At 46.7% G+C, this 20,950-nt stretch overlaps 1 protein-coding gene across 1 annotated transcript in view; it reads right to left on the minus strand.

Moving 5' to 3' along the window:
* Positions 1–258: 258 nt before the first annotated feature.
* Positions 259–20,950, minus strand: part of LOC144151637 (cadherin-like and PC-esterase domain-containing protein 1) — a 139,675-nt gene continuing 118,983 nt past the window's right edge. The window contains exons 13-25 of the mRNA XM_077682751.1: positions 17,798–17,904; positions 17,315–17,440; positions 13,168–13,259; positions 11,829–11,858; positions 11,080–11,269; positions 10,354–10,534; positions 7,749–7,872; positions 7,287–7,423; positions 6,917–7,137; positions 5,901–6,002; positions 5,613–5,700; positions 4,827–4,973; positions 259–2,964 (exon numbers count right to left, since the gene is read on the minus strand). Coding sequence (XP_077538877.1) covers positions 2,821–2,964; positions 4,827–4,973; positions 5,613–5,700; positions 5,901–6,002; positions 6,917–7,137; positions 7,287–7,423; positions 7,749–7,872; positions 10,354–10,534; positions 11,080–11,269; positions 11,829–11,858; positions 13,168–13,259; positions 17,315–17,440; positions 17,798–17,904 — 1,689 coding nt within the window. The 3' untranslated portion in view covers positions 259–2,820. The remainder of the gene's footprint in view (positions 2,965–4,826; positions 4,974–5,612; positions 5,701–5,900; positions 6,003–6,916; positions 7,138–7,286; positions 7,424–7,748; positions 7,873–10,353; positions 10,535–11,079; positions 11,270–11,828; positions 11,859–13,167; positions 13,260–17,314; positions 17,441–17,797; positions 17,905–20,950) is intronic.

Consider the following 20,950-nt stretch of genomic DNA (forward strand, 5'->3'; position numbering starts at 1 on the left):
GCGGGCATGATGGCGTACCCCTACAGACTGCAAGCTGTCTAGTTATGTTTGTCGTAGATATGTGGCAATAGAAATAGCTTCAGTGGTTCGTTAAACATTCAAAACCAGAACATGTGGTCTAGAAAAGATATGGGTACAAGTAAACAGCTTTACACTGCTCCCCAATGGAGGGGAACAAAACATTTTCAAACTGATCCTGGCAGCAGTGTACAGCAAGAGAGAAGAGCAGGTTGAAAAGAACGAAAACGCTTACTCCTTTCAATAAAGTCTTTATTAACGGCAATGTCTTGTTCTTTAGAGAAAAATAGACGTCATTCCGTCATATCTCTGGCTCCGGCATTATTCATGTCATCCTCCATTTAGTAGTATATACTGCGTATATTTCAATCAACATGTGAACTTGAACAATGCGTTGACGAGCCGTCACGATTTCCCCCGAGAAAAGAAAGCTTTCACATATTTGTCGCACAACGGTCGACGAAAAGGTCCCCTTGCTATAGGCAGGTATTGCACTCTAGTGTGAAGCAATAAGGACGGTGTTTGGTTACAATTTAGCTTCACATCACTGCCTAGGTTATTGTTTGCTATTCATTATCTGGCTGAAAATTTGGTAGAAGAAAACAATGTTTTCTTATAAAAGACCAGCAAAGAAAGATGACACAATGAATTCCAAAGATAGCGTTATCTGCTTGTCTTCTCAAATTAAATGGCTAAAATTTTGAATCAGCAATCATAATTATTATGGGTTTAGTAACGAGTTCTGGCTAGTATGACATATCGTAACCCACCAGTTCGCAAATTTTACTGCGCTCTGTCGTACATGTCATCCTGTTTTCTTGCTGCATACAAGGTGACCAAAAAGCGTAACCTATTTCATCAGGTCAAACAAAAAATAACTAAAAAAAACAGAGGCGTGAAAGCGCACCCTTGGCGTAGAGACGCATTCAAAATTGGCACCCTAGGTGCCGTTATCTTCCAAGTGTTACGCTTTGTACTTATATTCTTATTTGCTTTTTCCCGCAACCGACCACACCAGGACAAACCAGCCAAACGCGCCACAAACTCAACGAAATCCACAGGGAGGGCGGGTAAAGTTGGCATATGTCTGAACAAACCTCCACGCGTCATCACTTCAAGGGGATATTACAGGGAAAAGGGCGGGTGGAAGAAAAAAAATGCAGATGCAGCTCTCAGCGGGTGTACGGTATAACTCTATACTTCTAGGGAAATGACATTTCATTACCGGTATTGCGATTCTAGAACTATAAGCACTCAAAACACATTCTTTTATGATTATCAGCAATATTGACGAGTAGGGAAAAGGTATTTATGGTGATTATCAATTGCGAGATTGTTCACAGAGTCCTTAATGCCGGCAAGCATATTATCGCACTGCATCTTCAACAGTCATAAACAACTCACTGGCCTCATTGATCACTGCATACAAAGGTTATATACAATAAACTATTCTTCTTCAATGGGAACACATTATCTGAAACGGCTTCAGAGCAGAGTAAGAACATGCGACTCAATGGTGGCACTCTTGGCATCTTGAGTTCTTGCCCGCATAACACCGTCTACAAGCGTTCCACCATCCAATGTCAAGTGTTCCCTAGCATAATATATTCAACGGTGACGAACCGGCAACACGCCTTACTATTGCACGTGTTACTCCAGAAGACGCAATGCGCATGCGTAAACGGGGCAACGACTCATTCACGTACGAACCAAATAAACAGTTTCTATATATAGTTTTTTTGCCGAACCAAGTGCGGGGGAAAACACTGCTAGAGTCCTGCGCGGCTCTTTGAACACTTCGGAGCGGAAAATTGCTAAGAAAGCGACAGCTAGCGCGTAAAGCTCCTTACACTATGCGTTGCGAACTTACTCAGTCGAGACTGTGTGCGCGGACTAATGCGTGCTCACTACTGTCTTCTACACTAAGAGTCTTCAGGTGGCTCGTGCAGCGCTAGAAACGTTATTGGGAGCACACTTTGTCTTTGTATTGGTTCTTGTAGCGGTGGTGTGAGTGAAAAAAGGCGAGTGGTTTTAGAAAAGCTGATACTTTGGCTTACGTATTGGACCGGGCTTTATAAAGACAGCCCAAGAGGCGCCGCACCACCGTAACAAACCAAAGGATTCCATTAGGGAGCTTCCATGAAAGGAGTGGGGGGGAGGGGGGGGGGTTCTGCAATGACCACCTTGAAAACTTGCCAAATGTACTTAATAGCGTCGCGATCCTCAAACGCCTACTACTGTAATAACAGAAAAGTGATGCGAATTTGCTTGTTAGGACACATATTCAACGGTTTCTGGGTTATGAGCTACCTAAGTGGTCCGAGTTCATCCGAAACCTCTACAGCGGCGCCCTTTATAGCCTAGGTGGAGCATCGGTGCAGAAACCGTAACTACATTTTTTTATTTGGCGTGCAGTCAACAAGAAAATGCTCTTTGCCGTGAGTTTTGCAATTTTCCCTTACTGAAACGCTACTATAAACTTTAAAAAGAAAAGAAAAAGACGCGAGAGCAGAAGCTGACATCAGTGGAATCCCTGTCTTTGGGCAAATTATCCACTCCCCCCGGTGAACCAAGGTTTCATGTGGCTGGCCCAACATCCGTCTACTTTTTCCGCCATGTTTTGTTTCGGTGGTATGGCGCGAACGCGAAAAACTTTGGCAAAGGACGAGACGAAAACTGGGACATAAAGGGATAACCGGTGCCAATGGGTTCGCACCAACGGTCGCGGTGCCGAACGTGGCGCCCCCCGAAACGTGGCGCCCCCCGGTGGCACCACATTTGCAGTAAGAACATAGCCTATCATCAGCTCTCTTCAGCGTGCTTGGCGCAAATGCGGTTGAGCAGGATCTCGCTGTAGATGGCGTTGATGTCGCCTTCGACGTGGTACGAAGGCTGCGGTGGTGGTCTTCCTGGAGGCCGGCTTTTGGGCGTCTGAATGGGAACCACCTGCATGAAGGAGATGGCTTAGACCAGTCTTAGATGCTGCAGGCTTAGAATACTGTACTGCTAAGATTATTCGGCGAGCGCTTCACGTATATTGTTTCACAGACTATCAGCAGATGGGTAGACCTATTCGTGAATGCTCAGCTCCAGATTGGAGATTCTGTTGGAAGTTCATTGACCGTGTAGTGTGACATCTACATCACTCACACAGACACAGAGGAGAGTGCAAATAGTCAGGACAGCTATTGCGTGAATCCAGATTAGCGATTTGAAGCCGGCGCACATGGATTGCGAGTAGTGCACGCATTCCGCACACCACGTCCGATCGTTGCCGCTAGCTGCCTGAAGGCGAATTTTAAACGCGTTGGGGCCTTCTATTTAGGAATGAGTGTTAGACGCATGTTTTGGTGCCTACATCAGTAATTTAGGGATGTTGACTACGAAAGTAGCAAAGCATGTTTCACTAAAAGCGTATTAAAAAGTGATATACGCCAAGAAAGAAATTCCCGAACAGCTTATCTCTAGCTCGCTCGCTCGCTCACTCTCACTCACTCACTCACTCACTCACTCACTCACTCACTCACTCACTCACTCACTCACTCACTCACTCACTCACTCACTCACTCACTCACTCACTCACTCACTCACTCACTCACTCACTCACTCACTCACTCACTCACTCACTCACTCACTCACTCACTCACTCACTCACTCACTCACTCACTCACTCACTCACTCACTCACTCACTCACTCACTCACTCACTCACTCACTCACTCACTCACTCACTCACTCACTCACTCACTCACTCACTCACTCACTCACTCACTCACTCACTCACTCACTCACTCACTCACTCACTCACTCACTCACTCACTCACTCACTCACTCACTCACTCACTCACTCACTCACTCACTCACTCACTCACTCACTCACTCACTCACTCACTCACTCACTCACTCACTCACTCACTCACTCACTCACTCACTCACTCACTCACTCACTCACTCACTCACTCACTCACTCACTCACTCACTCACTCACTCACTCACTCACTCACTCACTCACTCACTCACTCACTCACTCACTCACTCACTCACTCACTCACTCACTCACTCACTCACTCACTCACTCACTCACTCACTCACTCACTCACTCACTCACTCACTCACTCACTCACTCACTCACTCACTCACTCACTCACTCACTCACTCACTCACTCACTCACTCACTCACTCACTCACTCACTCACTCACTCACTCACTCACTCACTCACTCACTCACTCACTCACTCACTCACTCACTCACTCACTCACTCACTCACTCACTCACTCACTCACTCACTCACTCACTCACTCACTCACTCACTCACTCACTCACTCACTCACTCACTCACTCACTCACTCACTCACTCACTCACTCACTCACTCACTCACTCACTCACTCACTCACTCACTCACTCACTCACTCACTCACTCACTCACTCACTCACTCACTCACTCACTCACTCACTCACTCACTCACTCACTCACTCACTCACTCACTCACTCACTCACTCACTCACTCACTCACTCACTCACTCACTCACTCACTCACTCACTCACTCACTCACTCACTCACTCACTCACTCACTCACTCACTCACTCACTCACTCACTCACTCACTCACTCACTCACTCACTCACTCACTCACTCACTCACTCACTCACTCACTCACTCACTCACTCACTCACTCACTCACTCACTCACTCACTCACTCACTCACTCACTCACTCACTCACTCACTCACTCACTCACTCACTCACTCACTCACTCACTCACTCACTAGCACTAAGTTCGTAGCCTGCACGGTGTGAGCGGTCGTACCTTGTGGAAATGGCAGGCGCACTTGCCCTGCAAAAAGTCTTTGTAGCGCGCTACGGTAATATTGAAGGTATCGATGACGTCAATGTTGTAGTGCCTTGCGAATTCAGCCAGCCACAGGTTCTGCATCATCAGCTTCTTTTGTTCCTTCTGTAAGAGAATGAAAAAGAAATTCATTGTACAGTTGATTGCGGCAACAAAAACACAATCTTTTAGTCGTTTGCACCATTAGAACCGAGCACCGCGTTTTCGAGGACAAAACAAGCTAATGTCTAATAATTACCCACAATGTTTACAATGCTGACCATATAAGAGGGTCACCTGCCGAAGTCACATTCTCGTTATGCGGGACCTACACGCCTGAATAAATACGTAATTTTTGAAGGATTCGTGAGGCAAATTACCGCTCCTCCAGGTGACTTCTTAACGTGCCCCGACGTCTGAATGCTCACCCCATTCAGACTTTCATGTTCACTAAAATTTGCGTACCGAAATTGTGGCCATTGCCACTAGGCGAAGTTCATTATAATGTGTCACATTATGCCTCGCTTTTACAAAGCAAGACTATACTTAGTTGTATGAGCATCGTGTTTTTAAACCCTCAGCGACTTCTGCTTTTAAGTCAACAATTTCTTAACTTCAGCATAGTGTGCGACACACTATTTTGGCTACAATTTTCTATACCGGATTTCTAGCCCTCTCATAGTGCAGAATATAGGTATGACCACAAAAACTGCAAGCTTTGAGTCCTTGAAATGATGTGCTAAAAGATAACAGAGAGGTTCTCACCATACTAAGGCAGTGGATTCCTTCAACAGGCTGATGAAATCCCGCTCCGAGAGTTTTTATTATGAGCTTGATTCCCTGAAGGTGGTCCCTGTAACAACATAATCACAGATGACTCTTAGCAGATGCCATCAAGGCGAGCACAGCAGTGGGTGTATACCGGGAGGTTAAGCATGCGGATTCACAGCAGGGCGCTCTGCAACAAGCGCGCTGTTGTTAAAAGATGGCGCTATCATCCAACATTAACAGAACCAAGAGAGAATCGTCTGTGCATTGCGTGCCATGGCTTACCCCCGCAGTGCCTTGACCAGCATGTAAAGGTGCTGTGTGGCAAGCCAGTGAACACCGCCGACGACCAAGACTGTATTCGAGTTGTTCTGAAGTGGCCGCGACCTAGAAAGGGAAGCGAAATACGAACACAAAATTCTACCACGGTTGCTCTATAACTTTGAGGAGTTGTTGGAAGCTGGTGTAGAAGAAAAAGTGGAACTGCGCTGGCGGCATGTGGAAAATAAATTGAAGCGGTGGTATTGACGTCACCACAATACAACATTTAGTGTGAAGCGGGGCCTGCTTTCTTCGATGGATACATTTTCATGCCGGCCAAGAGTTCTTTGTTGAGGGGCGATTCTTGGGTGATTACGGAAACTCGTCCTAATGCGGCGGATGTGGTTCTTGAGCGCATTGCTTGGGTCAGCCAAGCAATGAGCTTCGTGAACACCGTGCCAGGCCAAGCTGACCCGGTGTCCATTCCTTTCTGAATAAATTTGGCAGGCACACTTGCTCTTTATAAATAATTAACACTTTCAAGTCTCCGAGCTACCAACTCGACCCCTCGCCATTTTGAGAAACTGCCATCGGGGAATGGTGTAGCCGGCGAGTCAGAGGGAAAGTAACAGCAACTTTAGGAAGACGGCTTTAGGCGATTTGGTTAGTGGTAACTTATAACAAGACTGCTCCGCCCATCATAATTATCAATATTATCATCACCACCTCCATTATAAACATCATTTTGCTTAGTCTACTGCAAGACAAATCACCTCACTTGCCAAAAGTTTTGAGCCACGTAATTTTCTTCCGTTCTAAACAACGCCCGTTAGGGGACTTCGTTAGTGGTAACTTATAGCAAGACTGCTCCACCCACCATAACCATGATTATCACCATCACCACCACCATCGTAAACATCATTTTGTTTAGTCTACTGCAATACACATCCCCTCACTTGCCAGGAGTTTTGAGCCACTTAAGTTTGTTCTGTTCTAAACAAAGTACGCCTATAAAATAGCGCAATTCCGACAGAGCTCACCTCTCAATGAGCTGGTAGAGAGCCTTGTCGAAGACGGGCCGCTGGCTGGTGGGAAGCCAGAACTGGGGGTAGTAGGCGAACGCCACCGAGGTCTCTCCGCGGTTCAGGTTGGCGTACAGTCGCAGATCGTGCGTCTTGTCCCAATGCTGCAGCGAGCCGTTCAGCCGCTCCATCACATAGTGCATCATTCCCCGGTTCGTCGAGTCGCCGATGAACAGCAGCTGCAGGCATTAGAACGAGAAGATGAAAAACTAAGGAACTTAATCCTTCGCAAAACAAATTACCAATTATGGCATAGGATGAGGACTGTATAATTACGGAAGTTGTTTGTTCCCCGCATCCTTAAGAGACCGGTGGTTTTGAGGCCTACCTTCTTGCCGGCCATGCAGCGTGCCAGCGTCCGCTGGGGCAGCTGCACATAGCGGCAGTGGTAGGGCTGCCAGCGAGCCTCCTTCCAGAAGCAGGACTCCTTGCTCTCGCACTTCTCGCACGGCACCATCCAACGGCCTGCAGCAGCGTGGTGCGCAGAATGTCTTTAAGGTCAGGTCTGTTGCTTAAATGCATTGCTGGGGGATGACGTGCATAAATAAGCTTTCATCCGCTTAGCTAGAGGGCTGCCAGGAACGTTTGGCGTGTTTCCGAAGTTGTAGAGGTGCGGCTGGCTTTTCAGGCAATTGGTGCTTGCTTATGACGCAGCCAACTTGTGGCAGCGAATGAGATTGAATATTGACGCATTCACAATACGGTTTCTAAATGCTGCATTAAACACTGTCTGGAAGCAAGTTCATGCACCTGAACCTCCCGTAAAAACGTTCGTGTACTTGGCAATTACCTGGCGAGCTACCGTCCTTGCACACGGGTAGTGCTGCGGTCTTCTCCAGGTGGGTGGGCCAATCCGTGGTGACCTCGCTGTAGAGGCCGCACGGATCTCCCGGGGAAACCTGCATATCGCACTCCTGCAAGGAGGTAGGTCCCATATGGAACAAAGATGGCAGAAGCAGCAGCGCATATCACCCAGTAAGTGGAACTCCGCTCACTGAAATTTCGCAAGCCCTCACATTACGTTGTTGTTCTCAACTTAGATTGGCGCGGTGTACCACGGAAGCACTAATTAGGCAATGGCGGAGCTTTGACTAGTAGATGTAGTTTCGGAAATATGAGCAGTAGAGGTAGGTGTAGCCACTCCCAGTGCTTCGACCCGTGATCCGGTGTTCCTATGGAGCTTAATCATGTGACAATATTGGATTTGTTTTAAGAGCAACATGTCTTAAGTTTATACATGGGAGAACACATTCGTTTGTGTTTTTACAGGTAAGCGGTCTAAGCATGAGCTTGGTCGGTTGGCATTCACAGACAATACAAAAAAACACATCCGGCGAGCGCCGCCCGCTCCTACCATCACCCAGCCACTTAGGTGGAGCTAAGCCTCGCCTAGCTATGACGTCATCGCGCACGCCGGAATCACCCGACCTTCCAGAAAACTCGGCCCAGCGTTCATGGTGTGATCTCTGGCGTGCTATTCTCCTCGCTGTTCGCGCCTGAAAGGAGGAGCACAGACGCCGAGTTCGCGCTACAGACGCCGAGTTTGCAAAGCCGGTTGCCGTGGGTTCCAGCTCGTGCTTACGCAGTTCACTTAGGGAGAGATGTTAGAGCCTGCGGACAGAACGATCCGGGCCTGCTAGTCATGGAGAACCTTCAGTGGCAGGTTCGGAAATCCATGTGTGGTGCGACAGCCGAGTCACCGACGAAGGGAGAGCGGCCGCCAACTTTGCTGCTTCTCCAGCCTTGCGCCCCTAGTGCAAGCTGTGCCAATTTTTAAAGCCTTTATTAGTGGCACGGATGGCGTTCGGTCAAAAATATAATGCATTTCCGCATAGACCGGCTGGTCAACCGATATGCTGTGATAAGATCTCTGGACACGTGGCACACGCGTGAAACTGGCCTTCCATTGTGCCAACACGGTTACTTGAAAACCGCAAAAAAAGGAACGGTTTTACATAAGACAATACACGCACATATCATGAAGGAGTACAACAATATGCCTTTTTTTCCAACGCATGTTAACACAGCTTTGACAAAACTGTTAATGTGTCCAAGCTTAAAATTAAATGTAGCCAACCGATTTTTGTGGGGTATATTCTATCGATCAAAATGAAAGGACGTCACTTAAAACACCTTGATCGGAAACGGTTTTCCTAATAGGACCCTAGGACGTTTGAAATTGAAATTTGTACCCCTACGAGCCTTAAGTATGCTGTCAAAACGAATGCTGAACGCCATGGCAGTGCGCCGCGTGGAAACTGTACGCGAGAGGAACCGAGGTATTTAGAAGCATTACCCAACCTAAAATAATTATGAACGGCAGTCTCTCCTGTTCTGTTATGTGGTTTTTTATGCGCGCATTGAAACCGGGATGGAGTTGTTTTCATACCAGCGGTAGTGTCACATTTAGATACTACATGGCGCCACCTTGCAGGTTCCAGAAAGTGGAGTGTCATACTAAAATTATTTGCGGCAATTAATTTAATAATCGCTTGTGGTTACCCCTCTATATAAAACGCTGGATTTCATATGATCTGGAGGACATGCACTCCAGGAAAAGCGGCAGGCTGTAAATTTAAGTGAGCTAAAGCCGACATTACTGAATTGAGTGAAAATTTTGGTCATCTTTTTACTTAATTTTTAAAATTCCTAGGGCTAGCTGTGTCAAAAAATTTCTTGGTAGATAATTATGGTTTTTGTAGTGCCACCACATTCAGCCTAAATGTACTTAGAACTATTTCGCATGCATTGTTATTTGTTTCTAACTGATAAAAATTTAGTAACCAGTCAACTGAAGCCTTAAACATTAACGAAGAGCAATACCAAAACGTTACTCAGCGTGCCTATTTAAGTGTATGTCAACTCTTATAGCGGCACTCCAAATCGGCTCATCTGAAAAAATCTTTCGAGCGTTTGTTGCAAGGCGTGCGCTACCTTCCAAAACCTCACATTGCGACAAAGCATACTTTAGAGCACCAGTTTTTAGAAACTTAGTCGGCGCATTTCAGTGTCAACCAAAAACGAGCCACGTGACCTGTGACGTCATTATGACCGTCAATTCACTTCGCGCTCACAGCTCATTTTTAGTTCCAAGTTTTATCTGCCACCCTAACGCGCAAACTGATATTAACAAGACCTGAGAAAAGTGTGGGCTTGCTTCGTTCCGATCACTAGTGTGAATAATAAAGGGTGAGCCACACCAGCGGAAAGGACTCGTCTACGCACGCGTCTCCACCTCCGAAAACCGATGTGCCAGGATCGGGCGCTCTCTGCTCACCCAACCTGCGAGATTTTTCCGCGCAACGTAGGAAACCCCATATCGCACAAACGCACACGTGTCTGCCGCTTAAAGCAGCCTGTGGTCGGAATCTCATCGCGCGTATACAGAACAGTACCTGCTTGAGACTGCACACTTGGTGCTGGGCGGCCGGGCTGAAGCGGAGGCCGTCGTCCGCCAGGGGCATCCGACGAATGAGCAGCGTGTACGCGTTGACCACCCAGGGGTCCGGCTGGCCGCCGTCCATCACGTACAGCACCACCTTGTTCTCGCCCACGCCCAGCGTGTAGTTGGCAGGCCTAAGACGACGTACGGCACACTAAGTGAACGCGCACTGTAGCGACAGGCTGCGGCCATCAGCGTGCGTCTTCGCATATATCGTCCGTCACTTCTTGAACCCCCAGCAGAACAATCTCAAGGCGTTACAGTTTGACTGTGCATCCTAGTACACGCGTTAGATTGGGTGCATTCGAGTACACTGTATGCAGGCTTTAACACGGTCCGCAATACACTAAAACTCCCGTTATAACGAAATTGCTTTTGTTATAAATTTCGCTTTATTGAGAGTTTTTATGGTGCCCTTTCGACTGCATGGTTAGCAAATGATTTGAAAGATTATTGCACATAACAAAGTCAGTTTCGCTGCATTTGAATTTCGGCCAGTATTAATACTGACAACGGCCGTTTTATGTTTAAGTTCGCCCAACGCATAAACTGGTGCTAAGTTTTCTTGTTTATATCTTCGGTAGGTAGTGGCGAAGGTTTCGTACGTACGCAGAGTACCGCCACAAAGGCTAAGCTTGGTCGCAGGCGTAAGGGGGGATACAAGACAAGAGCAGCGCACCTGGCAGGGCCGTACTTGTCGTCGACGCGCACCTGGCTTCCGCAGTGTTGAGCCAGCCCCCAGACCTTGAGAAGAACCAGGTCGTACGATACGTTGGCGAAGTACTCGGTGCGCTGAGGCCGAAACGCGGGTTGGAGGCGCACCGAGGGCTCCGTCAGTATTTGCGCCAGGTAAGGCATAGACGATGGGTCTGCGAACATGCGCCAACTATATTCACAACCACACACACGACGTGCCGTCGAAATTTTACTTGTACGAACTGTTCTTGGAGGGAGTGAACTTTTGCCTGAGAGAATAGTTGCATTAAACACATGATGAACCATATAAAGCTGTTAGTGGAGCTGGTATTCAAATCCTCGTGCATGCATTCGCGTACACGAAAAAGTGGACATACATCCACACAACCACAAAAGGCCTGGAGCAAGGTAATTTTGAATGAAAATGTTCGCACCCTGAACATCTTGGGCGGTTCGAATGAACAAAAATGTGTCTGTGCACCCTGTTTTGCAGAGTCACTTTCGAAGTGAACGCATTTTTCGCCACTCATTTCTTTTTTTTTTCCACTGAGGCGGAATATGCACCGCAATCTGTCACTGTCCTTTCCGGACGCATGCTGCTTTTCCGGGAGTTCGCACAAACGAAACGTGAGACCTGCCGCAGAAGTTGCAGCTTCTGCGCGTATGTCTTAACAAAAAAGAACGTAACAGCCGGAGCTTCGGCAACGACAAAAATCACAATGGTCCGCTTACCTTTGCTGCAAGTGACGTTTGTCAAGGTAGCTGAAGAGAGAGAAAATTTGAGGAAGGGAGTGAAGAACAGTGGCAGAGTCAGGCAAAACTCCGTCGTTTGGGTCAACTTCAAGCGCCGAAGGTTGCGCCTTCTTAAGCCTTAACCACCATTGATATATGAGACATGGCAGTCAAAAAGTTTTTCAGTCGCAAATTTTAGTGCGCGGCAAACAAGCGCCACATGCCATGAATCATCTCCAGCTATTTTTTAAATATGCTATATAAGTTTAGTCCCGTTCATGGTGGGATGGATGTGGTACATCGTGAGCGGAAAAATAAAATTAAAAGAACAAAATGCATGCAAAGAAGAGTGCGTTTTTCGGATTGAGAGCAAAAAGGCGCTATCGCCGTGTTCTAATAGTTAGGTGACAACTAAACAGCAGACATTCAGCATGGGAAACGCATTCGGCTGAACTCTGGCTCAATTTTTGTAGCTATTATTGGGCGTCTTTTTATCTGTGGAAGTTTTGTGGAGTTTGTGACGTCGCTTCTTTAAAGCTGATTTTAACTCAGGGGAATGCCACACACACAAAAACGCACTTGGGCTCGGAAAGTTCAGGAACATATTCTTGCTTTCATACAATATTGGCACACGTTATTTGAAACTAGATAAATTAATGACCTGTGAAGGGGAATTAACGAAGGTTCAATAGAAGCTCTACATAATATTGCTACAGACCCCTTGAGCAAACTCGTAGGAACACACTCTTTCTTTAAATACATCGAAGTATTACCTCTAATTTATATTCGTCTCTACATTTATTTGCCAAGACTTCAGTTTTCAGTGATTTTATATTTTAAGCTAATTGAGGCCATGCATGTTTATCCTCAATAAAAATGAAGACAAATATTCAGTAGATTTGTGTGGACACTATAGAGTCAATAAGTGACCTGTAACTATACGTTCTACGGATTTTGTTTAGGGTACCCTGGTTCAAGTGTTTAAATAGTGCAGGAAAGTGCATGGCTGTTATTACGTTCTCAGTGATAAGCTCACGGGAATATGTGTGAGCAAGGAATATATCAGGGTACACATTGTTACGTTTGTAGTAACTGCCAGCTTTTGAAAAATTGGATTTAGGCTGGTAGTACCAGCTTCAATCAAAGCGCCTCCAAATCTTAACAGGGACGCTAATGGTGTCAGTTTACTTTGGCGTGAGACTGTAAGAAAACTAAAAACTGTAAGAATGCGCGCTTACCGTTTTTTTCAACGTTCTTATTATCATGATTTCGGTGTAATGTGTTTATATCGTTACACCGGTGACCCAGCTCTTCTTGTGCGGAAACGAGCAATACTCACGCTGACTCCAGGCGTAAATGTCTTGGCTTTCTCCTAGTAAATCATCTTCTTGCTTGTCACTTCGCTGCGCTGAGGAAATGTTGGTCCCTTTCCTGCGGGGAATCGAATGCTCAGTCAACGGTGTGAAACGCTTTTCCGTACCTGCCTCATACTGAATTTCTTTGTTCATTACGAGCGCGTTTTTAGGGTGCAAAGCCTCGTTCTGACAATGGCTTTTAGAAGGCATGATCGGAATTTTGAGCTCGAGTAGTTTTTTGCGACTCCCATTCCACAAATAACTGTAAACGCTGCATCGATCACGACATTCACGTGAACCCCTTTTCGCCAGCTTTCCATCGAGCCGTTTCGCAACACTCCTGGGGCACGCGTGAGGAAAAGATCGTCGGCACCCATCGAGTTGTCTGTCTTCCACGAGGGTGGTGGCTTTGCCGATTTTACTCTTGGCCTCGCCCGATCACCGGTTTCCGCACTGCAACCACAGCGTCAAGCCTCGCAGAAAGTTTGCGGAGTGAGGACGGCCTCTTGACTTGGGGGACACGTGGTGAACAGACGCTTCCTCCAGCGCCTGTCAGTTCCGAGGCCTCGGAGCCGCAATAACTGCCGCAGGTGGTGGCGCATTGCTACTTCGCTACTCCATCGGTAAGTCGAACCAGATTGAGCTCTAGAATGTTGTTTAATGCCTCACTCCAATGATATTGTTTTTGCGTGCGATATAGTCTGTATGCAGTATAATGTTTGCCGTCTGCAATAAATTATGTCCGCAATGTTTAGCCCTTTTCTCCCTTCCTCTTTTGTCTGTTTACGTGAAGAACAAGCCCGTCGCGGACAGCGCTCGCACAGAATGCTTGCTGAGCGCGGTTGGCTGCGGGGTGGGAAATAATTTAATCTCACAACGCGTACAACATAGCTTTACGGGATTCGAACCCTGTAGCACTGCAAATTTCCGACAGAATACACGTGTATCTTACCGAAATAGTGATAATCGCAACAGCCCTGATTCCGCGTAGAAATTTTAACGTAAGGGGATTTACAAAGCAGCTACTGCGCCTTCCTCAGTTTGATTGCGTCGTCTTTAATCATACAAAATCCCACTCAAGGAGACAGCGACAAAGGGAAAAGAGGCTAGAGAGATAGAAAGACAGGTGGGCAAGAGTGCATCGACGTGCACATGTATTTGGTCTGCACATTGCCTCTCTCTGCCGCGTACGTTAACAGTACTTGTTACCGTCTGGTAATAATTTTTAGCAGGCTCAGCGGAACTGTCGACTGACTCCTCGCCAACCACAGATTATCCTCGATTATAACCAACGGAAATGACAAAATATTGCGTTGCGGGGCTGAACATCCGACGTTATTTGAATTAACGATATGGAACAATATTGTATAGGAAAGTATTTACTTTGCTTTTAGATTGATTGGCCCCTTTTTGAGCTATGAGGCTTAAAGTTGCGTTTTCGTTTTCAGGATAGCTATAGGCAAGATTTCAGGTGATGTGCAGGCAAGGACGACTGTAACGAGGGGCTTGACTTTTTTTTCTTAATTTCTGGGCTTGGAGGAACTCTAACGCTATTGTACTGGAAGGAATCAATTCAAGAAGATGTTGGTCTGGCGCACTTTGAAACGCATCCTAACAGTGGATACTATTCCCAGCTACGAAATGGCTCTCCCATGAAACAAAAGAAAAGAATTACCTCGTTATTTTCTTCATGTTTACTTACTCAAAGTTTTACTCGCAGACAAGCCATGCAACTTGTCATTTTTGTTCGTAGATAGGGAAATCATCAAACGCGAAAAAGTAAAAATGAATGTGGAAATTTTGTTAATGCGAAAATAAAAGGGTGAATGGCGCACGAAAATGAATAAAGGAATAAAGGCTCCAGAAAGGTAGGCAATCGAGACGGCACGCGAGTATGCCATGGTATGCTTCGAAAATGTACGTCAGATCGGCTGAGGGTATCCACGGAAGAACGAACGAAGACTGCATGAATTATGCATCGAAGCGAACCGAACCCGAGCCCGGAAGCGACTGCAGCGAACCTGGCAGAATTATGGCTATCAGCAACACCTCCGAAATTAGACAGCCACGTGTCGTCACGTGTGTACTGGCAATACCAGTGATTTTAGTAGTCAAAGTAACTGTAAAACGTTAGCTTGCAATGGCGATTACGGCACGTCAAGTTAATCCCTCCGTGAAGATAGGCTGGCAGGGACCACTTGCACGGCGCTCTTGAAACTCGGAGTCACTGTCAGTCAAGGGATGTGCGGGAGAAGAGGGGGAGAAGGAGTGATCCGGCTTCTTCCCTCCGTAATGATTTCTTCTGGCATTTTACGCATCTCGTATAAATAGTTGATGACTCCAGATGGAAGATCGATTTGGGTTGGAAGGCGAGCGCTTCTGATGTCAGGGGCGTGCGTAGCATTAGACTGGAGGTTTCTGCTTGTAGCTTTTATGCCTCCGTTTCTCCGCCGGCACTGCCTCCCGGTGGCACCACTTTGCTTATCTCATCAGGCTGCACTAAGAACGAGCGCGTATTTCTTAAAGTGCATGTGCAAGGTAGACATAATTGAATCATTTTTTAAATATTTCCCTGGTCAGCCAACCAGGCAGCCAGCTAGCTGGCTAGAGTTGTTAAAGCGGGATTGGTAGGCAACGAAGGAATAGCATCACATTAAAAATTAAGCAACCAAAGGTAAAGACACTACACATAATTTAGAAGATGGCAGGAAGATTAGAGAGATTGATTTTATGATTACACAGACCTGAGTACAAAGTCCCCAGAGTTATGACGATGAGCTTAGGTATGAACGAATGAAAAATCGGGAACGTGGAACTTGATACCTTTTGGGGGTCTAAATCGCATGCAAAAATGTAAAAAAAAGGACAAAATAGGCGAACCATTCCATCACGCGTCCCACAATAGCGACAAAAGCGTCTTGTCGAAACAGGAAACTCTCCTCGCTGCGCGGTGTTCCCCGAGACAGGCGACCGGCGCCACGGCCATCACCCCTGTTCTGAGCGAGCCGCCTTAAGTGGTTGTAACTGTAGAACCCGAACCCGCTGTGCGAACCTTCTTCGTGTTGAACCCCCTCGGTGCCTCGCTGCTCGCTTTACTGCTCTGCGCGCCTTTCCGTCGCCCTTCCGCTCTCACTTCTCTCCTTTTACTAGCTCACCTTCTATAGCCCCTCTCCCTTTTACCCGGTTGTCTCTCTTCCGGGCTGCATCCGCGGTAAAAAGTGTGGCTCTCTGCTTTCCTCGTGGTCGCCATCGGCAGTTTCGAGCTTGGGTTGCTTCGATAAATATCGGTCGTACTCCCGTCACCCTCTCACTCCTCTCGTACCTCGGAAACTGGGCACTCAACTTGTTCTTGCGCTTTAAATGGCGTAATGCTGGCCATGGCCGACACCTGCCTGCTTTGTTTACGCTTTTAGTAGACGGGCGAAGTGTAAGCATCAAGAGACATTTTACCGGCCTCCTTCATTTTCGTTTGCCGCCCGTACGGGGCTTCAAACCCAGCCTTAACATACCAGGGATGAGGTCTCACATTGATGGGAATGGTCGCAACCGCCGACATTTGAACACGCCGATTTCCTACTACTACTCCGTTCTATAACAACACTAATAATGTACTACTGATTTTCTAATACTAACGCTCTTTCACCCTCTCTCAAAACAACAAAAGGGTTTAAGTACGCAGTATAAAATAACTCCTAATAATGCTTCCCAAGAAAAGCTATTACCGCAGGAATCTCTTATTTTAATGCAACAATCAATCTAATTCTATTTTAATGAATGTTATCAATAATACCAACTAATATTTATGCAACTATCCATCATAATCGTCCTGCAGAGTACTCGTTACTTTCAAAATCAATATTCACATACTAATCCAAGGTTGCGCATTTTAGAAGCTCATGAATTTCTCTATTGATGTTCTCACAACTTGTCGAATAGGAGAGGATGTGCGGCACTGGTTCCAGCGTGTTGAGGCTAACTAAATAAATTTCGACATATAACAGTCCATCAAGGCTTACTACCTCACGAATATCGAGGTAACCTTGAAACTGGCGCCAGGTTCAGTATGGTTGAAGAATTCAGGTTTTTAATAAAAGAAATGGCATTACGGGTGGCCACAGTTGCCAGACTCACCAGACGTCGCTGGGCTCCGGCTCCAGGTCCGAGTAGTTGTCGTCGGCGGCGAGGTGTCGGTTAAAATAGCGCTGCAGCGCCACAGCCACCGGGTGCATGTCGGCCGTGCCGTGCTGGCTCGCACTCCTACCAGAGACACGAGCGCAGGACATCTTTCAAAAGCGACAACTTGTCTGTCCTGGTGCTCTGATTATCAATAGCGTTTTTCCCAAACAGGATTGTGACAACCTGGCTTGTTAACTGAAGAGCTCTGAGCTGTGAACTAGCCTTATCATCCCAGCTTGTTGTACTTCGAAAGCCTGAACTTTATGTAGTAGAACACAGTCTGACTTTTAATTTAGTTCTTACTGCTGATACGGCTAAAAGATAGGCAGAAATTGGGCAAGCGGTGCTTAATTACTCGCAAGACGTTATCTGATGAACATCTGCAGGACAATAATATTCGGTCTATGAGTCATCACATTTAGGCAAAGCCGTGAGTACCTTTCAATGTCCTCGGTGGCTCCCCTGTTTTCCAGGTTTCCCATTTGCAGCTGTTCTAACTCATCGATAAATGTTTTGTACTGTCCGCTCTTGTACGTCGGGTACAACTGTGGGGAAGAGGCGGAAGAAGTGGAGGAGAAAGATGGGAGAGTGGGAGAGAGCAAGAGAAATACACAAGAAATTAGGGACGCTCGTATAAAGAAGCTGGTTCAAGCACTCCACTGTGCAGGCCATTTCATTTGGTTAAGCCTGACACTTACACATTTGAAACTCCTGGAGAAATGCTTGCATAAAAGACGCTTCTGAAACGCAAGTGTCAGTGTGGCGCAGAAATAAAAGCTTCTTTAGGCTTCCTAAAGGCCTCTAGGCTACTAGCCAGTTCGGGATGCTCTTCATGTCTGCTTTCTTTTTGTCTATGTGTTTGTGCACTTATTTAATTTTGTATTCGCACCTAACACTCAATATATTTTCATCACCCATCAGAAGGAGCAAGACCAGCATGACGAAGGGCGCTTTTATACTCCATCAAGGATTCCTGTCTCAGAGCATCTGAAGAAAATTAAACATCGGGGCCCCCCACAAAAAAAAAAAGAAAGCCTTGGTTTTTTTGCTGTATCTGTAACTTACTTCAAATATTTAAAGGAAGGAAGAAATTTGGATATATTATCATCATAAGGCTTCCTTCTATTACTCACAATGCCCGTGTTTCACTTGTTTGCGATTAAGGAGTTCTTCGTTTGAATACTATACATAGTTTGTCATAATGGTGGTGTTGACAATGCAGGCGCCGTGATATTTCCACACACGTGTGTGGGAACACGCCACGTGAATACGACAGGTGAACACAGCGCGAAAGCACGGAGCTACTTTATAACCTCCTGTCTTAATTATATCCGGCTTAACAGCCGTTTGCTGCAACAGTCCATGCGCTGTCTCAAATATTGTGCCTAGTAGGTTACGTATCCACGTGGTCGTAATTGAAAACATACTCATGTCATCAATCCGCAGCCGTTTCGATACGCATAAACCCAATTCCTTACATACTGATCCGATACCCTTTCGAACGTACCGCCACTCCGGAGGGAAAAAAATTAAAGCCGTTCCACTCAATGTGAAATCTGCCGGCAGTGCACAGGAGTGATTCGCCATAATGGGCTCTAGCGCCGTTATCCGCTCATTGCTACCACCCAACGCATTTCAAATTTCCCACTTTGCACTGCTCGCGCGCCCCCTGCCTGAAACTGCGCGAGCTGGAGTTCTGTTTTTTTGTGCTTGCTTTTCCTCCCAAACGTGCCGGCGTTGCACTGCCACTTCTTTAAGTGCAGAACACTTTATGGGCTCGCCTTGTCGTCTTAGCTCGCTAACGGTCGATGCGACTGCCGGAATCAGGCGGCACAGCCAGATAACGGAACCAAGTACAGCCTTTTGTACCGCGGTTTAATAGTCATAACCGTTCAAACCTCGTGAACCACTGGCGCTTGTCATACATCTCCCCGTTATTTAGCGCAATAAAAATCTGCAGGTATATTTCAGGCAAAATCTGTGTATATAACCGGCAGCCCCGCATTCATTTAGTTAGGAACGCTCGTTAAGTTGGTTTTCACGATAGTAAGCGGAAAAATCGGCTGTGCAAGAAAGAAGTGGCGCGTTCGAAATGACGTGGAAAGGCTGCAGGCGCGCAGGAAAATATTGGCGCGTTCGAAAGACGAAACAAGGCTCCAGCCACGCAAGAAAAAAATTACGTGTTTGAAATACTGCGAAACAGCTCCAGCATACAAAATTAAAGCCAGCGCAAAAAGAACTCCCGCTGGCACAGTTTCAGGCAGGGGGTGCGCGAGCACTGCGAAGGCGGGAAGTTTGAAATGCATTGGGTGGCAGCACTGAGCGGATAACTGCTAAAGCCCATTATGGCGAATCACTGCTACGCACTTCCGACAAATTGAGTGTAACGGCTTTAATTTTTCGCTTACTATCGTAAAAACCGACCCAACGAGCGTTCCTAACTAAATGAACGCGGGCTCTGCCGGTTAATTACGTATATTCGGCCTCAAACGTACCCGCAGTTTTCTTTGCGCTAAACAACGGGGAGATGTAGGGCAAGCGCCAGCGGTTCACGAGTTTCGAACGTTTATGACTATATAAACCGCTTGGCTTTCGAAGCCTGTGGGTTACGCATCGACGACAGCGACTACGGCGGAACGCCGGCTCTACTTGGGTCCAGCGACCGAGCTACGACAAGGCGTGGCCCTAACGCGCTCTGCACTTAAAAATATTTGTTACAATCCAAGAATATTGCACTTTATACAAATCGCCAAATGAAATTACCGCTTCGCGGTCCATCCCGACAAAGGCGACAACGATATGTCCTCTCCGTACTCAAAACGGAAACAAAGATTTCTGGACTAACTAAATTTCATCCGTATCATTTACGAATAATGAGGGGAGGGGAGCCGGTCAGCCACCGCAAGTTTTCACTGAGCGACGTTTCATTGTATCCGTCCCTTTCTTCTGCGGCTGTCTTCGCCGTCGTAATTTCTTGCGTTGCAGGGTGAGTAGCACCGCGATGCGGTGTATCACGCTTTCATGAGTCCATTATTATGCGCGGTGTATTGTGTCGCCATTAAGGTAGCGGCGGCCAGTGTGAGACACGGTTTCCCTTTAATTTCTGGAAAAGCGTCCCTCTTGCTTAGGAGTCGGTTTTTTTTTGTTTTTTTTTTGTGCGGACCGCAATCAACGCGCGTTGTAAATCCATCATAGCGTTACACGCATGAAAGAGTGTGTTGCTGAACTGCAGGAGGCATTCACCGTTAACACAGTCAGTCCTCTGGCGTAGAAGGCCTGAGCATACAACTATGAGTCGAAGAAAAAAGGCGCAATAAAAGCTAATTCTTAATCCAGAAATATCACGTTCTAGTTTTCTTTTCTTTTCTTTTTTGAAAGCCGCATGGTCAGTGAAAGTCTTCAGTATTCCCTTAGGAACCTAAAAGAGGCTTATGTAGCATGTTCAAGGCATGTTTAGGCGTGTCCCTTCTCCGCGTTTTCTTTAACCTGCCGTGCTATAGGGTCGCAGAAACGAAGTGTACTTGTTAAATGCGCTTCGAGTATGTTAACGGAGTGATCTTCAAGACTTCAGTGCAGCAGGTGCGGAGAGTC

This window comes from Haemaphysalis longicornis, unplaced genomic scaffold (genome assembly GCF_048455015.1).
Source record: "Haemaphysalis longicornis isolate Haplotype H1 unplaced genomic scaffold, Haemaphysalis longicornis Haplotype H1 scaffold_9, whole genome shotgun sequence".
Classification (NCBI taxonomy): Eukaryota; Metazoa; Arthropoda; class Arachnida; order Ixodida; family Ixodidae; genus Haemaphysalis; species Haemaphysalis longicornis.